Source organism: Salvia splendens, chromosome 14, assembly GCF_004379255.2.
Source record: "Salvia splendens isolate huo1 chromosome 14, SspV2, whole genome shotgun sequence".
NCBI classification, from domain to species: Eukaryota; Viridiplantae; Streptophyta; class Magnoliopsida; order Lamiales; family Lamiaceae; genus Salvia; species Salvia splendens.
Genome location: NC_056045.1, coordinates 7,378,196 through 7,388,602, shown reverse-complemented (window position 1 = coordinate 7,388,602; position 10,407 = coordinate 7,378,196). Strand labels below are relative to the sequence as shown.

At 44.8% G+C, this 10,407-nt stretch overlaps 1 protein-coding gene across 1 annotated transcript; it reads right to left on the bottom strand.

The window, feature by feature from the left end:
• On the bottom strand, positions 1-3,615 carry LOC121764107 (spore wall protein 2-like). The gene is made up of 2 exons (XM_042160179.1): positions 3,595-3,615; positions 1-762 (listed from the first exon to the last, which is right to left on the bottom strand). Exons 1-2 carry the CDS (start codon positions 3,613-3,615, stop codon positions 1-3), a joined length of 783 nt encoding a protein of 260 aa, XP_042016113.1.
• Positions 3,616-10,407: the final 6,792 nt, after the last annotated feature.

Sequence of the window (10,407 nt, the reverse complement as noted above, 5' to 3'; positions counted from 1 at the left end):
TCACGACGCTCTTCGGTTTCTTAACCGTGGATTTTTCCGGTTGCGTTTACGCTCGGTAGCATAACGCTCTTCCGTATCTTCCTCTGTCACGTCCTCACCCTCCGAGGGGTCAAACTTCAATTTTCTCAGCCCCGTGGCCGTGACTAACTCCTCTACTTGCCGACTTCGGTGTGTTGCTCTTCTTGTTGTCCTTTCGTCCACCGGCGTCTCCTCACTCTCCGGCTCCTCATTCACTTCCTCGCTTCCATTCTTACCTGTTCTCATTAGGGCATCCTTACTAACGTCCTCTGATCCCACTTCCTCATCTTTATCCCCTTCTTCGATTTCTTCCCCAGCTACTCCCTCACTTTCATCCTCACCTTCACTGACGGTCCCTGCTCCCTCATCACTCTCCCCAGCAGAATTATTACCCCATTCGTTCTCACCTTCCTCTAATTCCTCACCCTCTGCGTGATCATCTCCTTCCTCTTCTGATTCACCTTCGACCTCCTGATTCCCCTCATCATCGAACTCTTCTCTTTCTTCCTCCTTTTGGTCTCCTGCTTCCTCTGCATGTATCAAATCTGGAGCTGGGACAGATGTCTTCGCCTGGGAATCGGCGTGCGTCAATGGGGAAGAAAGCTCTGCAACTGGGGTCACAGGGCCATTGTTGGTTGTTGGGTGTCCCCCTTTTCTGTAGGCACGGTATGGGTTGTGGATGTGTCGCAGATAGGAGGCTGTAGGGAAGTCATCTGAGGTGGGGTTGTGGTTGTCTCCCCTTCCCTACAAACTTCCGCTAGGCGAGCGTAGATCGCACTTGCTTTCGCTCCACGACCTAATTTTTGCAGAAACTCTCTTACAATCTGTTCCTGGTCCGCTTCTGCCGTAAGTGAGGTGGATGTAGTCGGTGGGTTGGTAGGTATCCCAGACCTCTTCTCTGTCAGTACTGTTGGGGGGGTCGGAAATTTCGGGTTGAGATGCGGGTGGCTGTCTAGAAGCTGGGTTCAACGGTGGTTTTGTTGCGGCTCCACCTGCTTTGGTTCTACCCGGTTGGGGTTTTCCTCTTCTGGTGCTTTGTTTGGGTTAGGTATCCATGGGTTTAGAGTCAAAAATCGGCGACTGGTGGCGGCACCACCGCAAGCTTACACACAGAAAATTAGGAATTTTGAAGTTAGGGTTTCGAAATTCTGAAAGTGTGCGTGTGAGAGGGATAAGTGTAAAGGGGAAGTTTTAATGAGGTGGGGGAGTTTAAAAAAAAATATAGAAAATAAATAAAGAAATCAAATGAAATAAAATAAAATAAAAAAGGTAGAGGGACGGTCGCGTGGTGATGTAAGCAACCGTACGCCTCCTGCAGCAGGATTCGAATTTTGAATTTCAAATTTGAAATTTCCCACCCATATTTTTGAAAAGTTTCTCCCCTTCAAATTAACCGCCACGTTCCTGCCTATCCTCTCATCCGCAACACTTGAGAAAAACTTAACTAAAAGAACGAAACACCGAACTCCCAGGTCAAAGGGAATTAAGTCAAAAATATTTCAAAGTTCAAATGACTTTCCAGTGGTTGTTCGGCATTTCAAAAATATTTTTGGGTAAAAGAATTTGTTCTTTGTTTTGGTTTTTGTAAGGAAACATATTCACATTATTTACATAAATCCGTTTAAGTATTCTTGGGAAGATGGGTCCAGTCCTCAAATTTTCAAAACTTCTTACTTATCTACCTGACCCAAGAATCCCCGAAAATACTTAAACCTTCTGACCAGTTAGGCGATAGTGGGGAGCGTGCGTAGTGGAACTTCTCCCCGAAAATACTTAAACCTGGTGAGGAATGAGTGATCGAGTGAATCTAACAATTGGGAAGTCAGAAGGCTATCTTGACGAACTGACAACTCGACTAGATAGAAGAAGGGAAGGGGAGGAATCTGAGGCTGTAAACGCTTGGATTGACCTTAAACTTGTGGGGATGGCTGCTAGGAAAATACCAGTTTATGCGCTTATGTGTTTTCGTTTCTTTTGTGATTTTTATGTGTTTCGTGTTGAAGTTGTCTAGGTCTAGGAGTCTGTTTTGTTTGTAGAATAGTACTTGGGGGGACCGTGCATTGAAATTCGCCTTATTTCTTTTTCTTGTCTTTCATACTTGAGGACAAGCATGGTTTAAGTGTGAGCAGTTTGATAAGGCTAATTTCATGCATGGGTCTAGGGATTTAATTCGTGATTTTACTGGGACTAACACACGTTTTAAGCCAGGTGTGTGAAGGAATTCGCCAGGTCCAGGAAAGAAGACCAAAAAATCACAAGGTCGAGGAACTGGCGATTTAGTGAACGATTATGAAGAGAATTGCTCGACGGAGGAAGCTCCAGAGTTGAAGGGTAGAATAGAGATTTCTACGAAGACTCAAGGGCTATTTCCGCATCTATAAAAGGCAGAAGCATGCAAGCTGGAGGGATCTTCTCGGGGGAGACCTCACCACAGCCTGTTGCTTAGTTCACTTTCCGCACACACACTTGATACTAGCTTTGAGGAGATCTCAGTTCGCACGTTCGGGTTTTACCTTAGCTTCCGATATGGTGTAACACCGCTCTTGTTAAGAGCGAAGAAACAATTTATTTTCTGCTTTCCGCATTTTGCTTATTTTGCCGAGCTTCGTTGTTCGAAGCTCGGTTCGCTGTTTTCACCGAATAGTTTCTGGTTTAATTGCAAGTTTGATTTTCCGTTATGGCGATTGTGTTGATTTCTGGTTTGATCGTTTCGCTTATTGAGATTTTGGAGTTTTAATTTGTCTGAGTTGGATGCGTTTCGCAGCTGTTTACTGAGTTATTGCAGGTTAATGGTCAGATCTGGGAGATTGGAGTTGGATTGTGGAAGAATTTAGGTTGGATTTGCTGGATTTGTTGGTTGTTGGGTTCGGATGTCTTGGATCCGGAGTGGATCAAGCATTCTGACGTGAATCTGAGTAGTTTCGATCTGATTTTCATGCTTGGTTTACGTGTTTTTTCTTTCATTCCGTCTAGTGTACGCAGATCTGATGTGTTTCCGAGTTGCAGCAAGATAACGGCGACCAAATCTCTATATTCTGTTCGAATCTCGCTTTTGCTCTGTTTTGTTCATCTGCAAGTTTAATTTGGTAGAGAGGATGCATTTTGCTGCGAGCTAGCGTCAGAGTTTGTTAATCTGCAGTTCTTTCCGTACTTGCCACTTTTGGAATTATGGTCCCTACTTTCAGTCATATTCTGTTTAGCTAGATTAGGTAGTTGTTTACACTGTCTAGGAAGTGGTTATGTTTCTTCTTGTCGAAATCTGAATTTACAAGTTTAACGTGTCCTAGGTCTAGCATTTACATTTTCTGCCTAGGTCTAGAGTTAGTTTAAAATTCTCAACCCTTTTGTTGCGTGGCAGCAGCCATTTGTCTGTCCAAAGTCTCTGAGCACTACTTTGCGAGTCCATCTCTGTGGGATCGACCCCACTTCCCTATACTAATTCATAGTATTCGGGTTGAGGGATTTTTTATAATTTTTGAAGGGGAGTCGATGTGTGTCCAACGACCAAGCACTCTATGTTCTCTTAAGTTCCTAGACCTTGTGCTCTAGTGGGTTTAAGGAGCGTGGTGTCTTGACCAAGCGCTTGCAGTGATCCATTTCTGTGCACACTCGAAACAAAATTTACCTCTCTTCAAATGGCGCCGTTGCCGGGGATGGATGGCGTACTTTGTTTTAGTGCCTAGAGTTTTTGGTGTGAATAATTTTAATTTACTTTTTCTTTCCGTTTTCTTTGTAGTACATGAGCAGGAGCTTCCACCGGAGTAACTCGTCTGGTTGGAAATACGGTCAGTTCGTTTGGAAGATCAAGGATACAGCCTCCACTGTGACTACCAGATCAGGGTTCACGACGGGAGAACCGTTCCCGACTGAGTTTTTGAGTGACGAATCTTGGGAATCTTCAGGAAGAACAGATCCGGAGTCCCCACCAGAATCGGAAACAGAGTCAGAAACAGGGGAGGAAGAGGAAGTTGAGATGGCACACGTAGCGGACCCAGATCCAGAAATAGGGTCGCTAACGGCTCATCTCGATGGAGAACCAGCACACGCAATAGTGATGAACCCACGTCAGAAATCTATTGAGATCAAAACGAATGTGTTAGGTGTCTTGCCAACATTTTCTGGGCGAAGGAGTGAATGCCCGTACGAGTTTTTGAACGAGTTTAGCAAGTTATGTGGCATTCAAAGGAGGCCTAATGATGCGACAGAGGAGGACTATCGCTTGCGCGCGATTCCTTTCACTCTAAAGGGGGAGGCAAATACATGGTTGTTGAGATTACCCCCGGATTCTATCCGCACCTGGAGGGACTTTAAATTGGAGTTCCTAGATTACTTCTTTCCATCCAACAAGACGAACGCTCTGAAGAAGGAGATAGTGGAATGCAAGCAGGATTACGATGAGTCATTGAGCCAATACTGGTCAAGGTTCAAGGGATTGCTGGACGCATGCCCGAATCATCGGATGATAGAGGCAGAGACCTACTCTCTGTTTTATGAAGGGGCAACTCCCGAGTCTAAGGATTTGATGAACTCCTCGAGCGGGGGGAATTTTACAAGAAAGAGAGGAAGTGAGGCAAGAGAGATTTTGGGAAGATTAATCGACGCCAAGAAGGCGTATGACAGTACGAGGAATGCTGTGAGAAGAGGCTCTGTGAATGCATTGAGGGAGCAGGAGGATGACAAAGTTGAAGCAATGATTGATAGGTTGGAGAAAGCCTTGCTGAATGCTATCGAAAAAACTAATGCAGCCGCACCAAAGGAAACGGCTAAGTTGTTAGGTCCAATGGATAATCAACTCCAGCAATATTACGGACCTCAGGAAGGTGATTACCAGGCCCAGGCGAATGCTATGGGAAGTTGGAATCCTGATGGAAGTTGGAACCAAGGAAGACAAAGAGATGCACCCTGGAGGAATCACCCGAACTTTAGATGGTCTGAAAACGAACAAAGCCAGCCAGCACCCCAACTGAGTATACAGTCCGCACCGCAGCCCGAGAGGCAGGGTAACTGGAGAAATCATGAGGGGCAAGGAAATTGGAACAACCGTAATCAAGGAGATCACTCGACCTTGGGAAACAAGAATCCAAATTATCAAGGGAATTCTTATGTACCACCACATCAAAGGAATTTCCAAGCACCTTACCCAGGTCAAGGAAGTAATTTCAACAACAATCCAGGAGGTCAAGGGCACATTCGCCCAGGCCAAGGAAGTGGAACAAACCAAAATATAGGGCCAGGCCCTAGTCAGCCAAGCTCTAGACCAAGGAACCTTGATGAGATGGTTCACGACCTCGTTAGTTCCCAGCAGCATATTCAGAACAATTTACAGTCGAACAATGATGTGGTCCACAAGCTTCAGGATGCGCAGCAAGAACAGAAGGCGGCAATGGATATGTTGGCCAAACAGTTGTCTCAAATAGCTACTTCCTTGAGTGATATGCGGGGAAACGAGGGCAAGATTCCTGCATCGGTAAGACCACCTGACAAAGCCAATATTAGCCAGATCACGCTGAGATCTGGGAAGGAGTACGAAGGGCCGGTCATGAGGTACAGAGAGGTCACGACCCCCATTAAGGATAAGGAAACAGAGGAAAAAACCACTGAATCAAGAAACTCGGTTGAAAGCAACCCTGCAGTTAGAGATGAACTTCAGGCAGGAGATTTGGAGAAACGGCTGCCCAGGACAATCGAACCATTTTTCCTAGATCCAGAACCGGAATTGGTAGAGAAAAAAAGAGTCGATGAATTTTCAGCAGGTGAATGTTCCGGAACCGGGAAACGACCAAAACCTTTCCCAAACCGAGGAGAGGCAAAGAAAAAGAAGGATGAGCCAGTGGATCTTATGGATATTTTCGGGAAACTGGAGATAAATCTACCCTTCTTACAGGCTTTGAAAATGCCCGTTTTCAGCAAGTTCATTAAAGAGTTTATAGCTGGGAAGGCTAGACCTAGTGGAAAAATCTTGATAGGCGAGAATGTGTCCGCGGTAATTCAGAAGCGGAGGATGCCTTCGAAATGCAATGACCCAGGTATGTTCACCTTGCCTATTTCCATCGGCGATGTAAAAATTGAGCATGCTATGTGTGACTTGGGAGCATCCATAAATGTGTTACCCCTGTCCATATACAAGAGGTTAGTGGGAGTAGGTATGGTGGATACGAAGGTTGTGATCCAATTGGCGGACAGGTCATGCATCTGCCCTGAAGGAGTGCTCGAGAACGTAATAGTCAAGGTACACGACTTCCTGTACCCGGCTGACTTCCATGTGATTAAGATGAGCGATAATGAGTCTGTAGAGTCTGGCGGAGTATTATTGGAGAGACCTTTCTTGCGAACTGCTAAGACTATCATTGATGTCTTTGATGGTACTATCTGTCTCGATTACAATGGGGATAAATATACATTCAGCATAGATGAGGCAATGAAGAAGCCACTTGATGTTGAAAATATGCATTCAGTAGATATCATTAACCCCTTGGTCCAGGAATACCTCGAGACTGAATTAATGCAGGGACAGATTGAGAACTCAGAGATGAGTCATGCTGTTGATAGGGAAGTGGCCAATTGGTGCCAAGCAATGAATACGAGCAAGTTGACAGATGAAGAGCTAGCAGAAGCAATTCTGGAATTTTGCACCAAGCCCGAGCTAGCCAGATCGAGGGAGACACTTTATGGGGCAAGCAAGGAAGATCTTCCTGGATCGACTAAGGGGATGACGACTGGAGCAGCAGAAAAGAACCCCCTGCCCCAGGAAAAAGATGTTCCCAAGAAGGAGTTGAAAACACTTCCGCCAGGCCTAAAGTATGCTTACCTTGAGGCGAATGAGACTTTTCCGGTGATTATCAACAGCAACTTGATCAAGGAACAGGAAGAGGAGCTGCTGAAAGTCATCCGAAGGAACAAGAACGCTATTGGTTGGACACTTTCTGACTTGGTAGGGATTAGCCCTGATCTGTGCATGCATCACATTCGATTAAATGAAGGAGCGAAACCCTGCAGAGACCCTCAACGCAAATTGAATCCCAATATGAGGGAAGAGGTATTGAAGGAGGTATTGAAGTTGTTATCCCTAGGAATCATTTATTCCATACCAGACAGTGAATGGGTTAGCCCAGTACACATGGTACCCAAAAAGTCGGGAATCCAGGTTGTCAAGAACGACAAGAATGAGTTGGTACCGACCAGGCTAGTCACCGGCTGGAGGATGTGCATTGACTACAGAAAATTGAATGAGGCAACCAAGAAAGACCATTTTCCCCTTCCGTTCATTGACCAGATGCTGGAGAGATTAGCAGGCAAGCAATATTTCTGTTTCTTGGATGGATATAGTGGGTATTTCCAAATTTACGTGGACCCCGAGGACCAGGAGAAGACAACTTTCACATGTCCGTTCGGAACGTATGCATATCGGAGAATGCCGTTTGGCCTTTGCAATGCACCAGGCACTTTTCAACGATGTATGATGAGTATTTTCTCAGACCTGCTGGAAGATTGCATCGAGATCTTTATGGACGACTTCACTGTATACGGGGATTCATTTGATTCATGTCTAGCGAGCTTGGATGTAGTGCTGAGAAGATGTCAAGAGAAGCACTTAGTTTTGAATTTCGAGAAATGCCACTTCATGGTCCCTGAAGGAATTGTCCTGGGGCATGTAGTATCGGAAAAGGGCATACAGGTGGACCAAGCAAAAGTGGACGTGATATCAAAACTGCCCCACCCGACAAATCAAAAGGAAGTGAGGGGATTCCTAGGTCACGCAGGATTCTACAGGAGATTTATAAAAGATTTTGCCAAAATTGCTCAGCCACTCACTCATCTGTTGCATAACGATGTTGAGTTTATTTTTAATGAGGAGTGCATTAAGGCTTTTCAGCTGCTGAAGGACAGATTAGTATCTGCCCCCATCATCAGAGCACCTGATTGGGGTTTGCCGTTTGAAATCATGTGCGATGCGAGTGACTATGCAGTAGGGGCGGTGCTAGGTCAAAGAGTTGATGGAAAAAGTTACGTGATTTTCTATGCGTCAAAAACGCTAAATCAAGCCCAGAAAAATTACGACACCACGGAGAAGGAAATGTTGGCAGTCGTGTACTCTTTTGAAAAATTTCGACCATATCTGCTCGGGTCGAGGGTGATAGTCTTCACAGATCACGCTGCGATAAAGTACTTACTGGCAAAGAAGGAATCTAAGCCAAGGTTGATCCGATGGGTGTTACTGTTACAGGAGTTTAACTGGGAAGTCAGAGACAAGAAGGGGACGGAGAACAAGGTGGCTGATCACCTGAGTCGCATTTACCAAGGTGAGACGGATGAAGCAATACCTGATGCGTTCCCGGAAGAACATCTTTATTATTTTAACGATTCTCCTAGACCTATCAATTGGGAAGAAGTAATGGCAGCAACAGGTCCAGGAGATGCTGAAAAAAGGAAATGCCAGGGGAATGCAGAGCCATGGTTCGCTGATCTAGCAAATTACTTGGTCACTAGAGAAGTGCCCAGTTCCGACGAAATTTCCCGGGCCCAGAAGATGAAATTAAAAAGTGAAGCCAAATATTACTTTTGGGACGATCCGTATTTGTGGAAAATGGGAGCTGACCAGGTAATTAGGAGATGCATTCCGGAGTGGGAGCAAAGGGATGTGCTGAATCATTGCCATGCTTTAGCTTGTGGGGGTCACTTTGGACCTAGGAAGACTGCAAGGAAGGTTCTAGATAGTGGTTTCTATTGGCCTACATTACATAAGGATGCATTCGAATTCTGCCAGAATTGCGAAAGGTGTCAGCAGATTGGAGGAATTTCTAGAAGGGACGAAATGCCACAAGTTCCGGTGATTGTTTGTGAGATTTTCGATGTTTGGGGTATGGACTTTATGGGTCCATTTCCATCTTCATATGGGAATACATACATACTTGTGGCGGTGGACTACGTTTCGAAATGGATAGAGGCAAAAGCTACGACCTCCTGCGAAGCTGTGGAAGTAGCCAAATTTCTGCGGTCTAACATTTTCAACAGGTACGGGATCCCTAGGGCTGTCATCTCAGACCAAGGAACCCATTTTAAGAACCGTACAATAGAGGCTCTCATGAAGAAATACGGAGTCCACCACAGGTTGTCTACACCTTATCATCCTCAGTCCAATGGCCAGGCAGAAATATCAAATAGGGAGATAAAGGTCATTCTCGAAAAAACGGTGAACCCGTCTAGGAAGGATTGGAGTAAGAGGCTGGATGATGCATTATGGGCTTATAGGACAGCTTATAAGACACCTATTGGTATGTCACCATATAGGTTGGTATTCGGAAAAATGTGCCACTTACCCGTGGGAATCGAACACAGAGCATACTGGGCGGTAAAAGAGATCAACATGAATCCGCAGGCTTGTGAAGAAGAGAGAAAGATGCAGCTCCAGGAACTGGAAGAGTTACGGCTTGAGTCTTATGAATCTGCCATGTGGTATAAGGAAAAAACTAAGCTTTGGCATGATAAAAATCTCCGGGTCAAGGAACTCAGGGTAGGACAGAAAGTCCTTTTGTTTCAATCCAAGCTCAAGTTGATGCCTGGAAAGTTAAAGTCTAAATGGATTGGGCCTTACATCATCATGGGACTTCGAGCAAACGGAGCAGTTGAAATCCAGGGAAGTGCACCAAATTCCATACCTTTTCTTGTCAATGGACATAGGATAAAGGTCTTTAGGGATAGCTCAGAGTTGTGTGTAGTGGACGAAGTGCCACTACGCGCACTCTTTGATATCACCTAACCAGTCTAGGAAGGAAGTGTTTTTAAAATATCTCCTGGGTCTAGTAATTAAAAGTTTGACCATACCCTGATCCAGGAAATTTTGAGAACACTTGACAACAATTTTGTAAATATTTAATTGCTTTCTTTAAATCAAGAAAAATCCAAACAAATAAAAAATTTTATTCTTCCAAAAATATTTTCGAAACACCAGACCCATCGGGAATGTTTTTGATGCTGTCATATCCTAGACCCGGGGAGTTTGGCGTTTCATATTTGTTTTTTTTTAGTTTGATGTTTTCTTTTAGTGTGTTTTGGCAGAAGGAATTTACTTGAGCAAGGAATTGTGGGGTAAAAGAGTTTTGGAGGGAATTGACACCGGTCCGGATTTCAAAGAGCACTTTATGGGGAGGCGTACGGTCGCTGGCGTCACCACCTGCACCCGCCTGCAAAAGGAAACTGTCCTCTCCAATGCCTACACTATGATCGGTTTTGGCCTTTTTATTTTTTTCATTACTCATTCTCTCTCCAAATATTCTCTCTCCCAAATCAAAAACCCCAAATTTCAATATCTCTCTAACCCTAATCTGAAAATTTCGCCCAAGTTCTTTTCAAAATTTTCTGCAGAGTACGAGTTCATTTGGGCTATTGGTT

Coding starts and splice junctions, on each gene's coding strand:
- LOC121764107 (XM_042160179.1), bottom strand. CDS start 3,615: ATGGATCACTGCAAGCGCTTG. Junction 763..3,594: donor TGGATCACTGCAAGCGCTTG/GTCAAGACACCA, acceptor GGAAGTTTGTAG/GGAAGGGGAGACAACCACAA.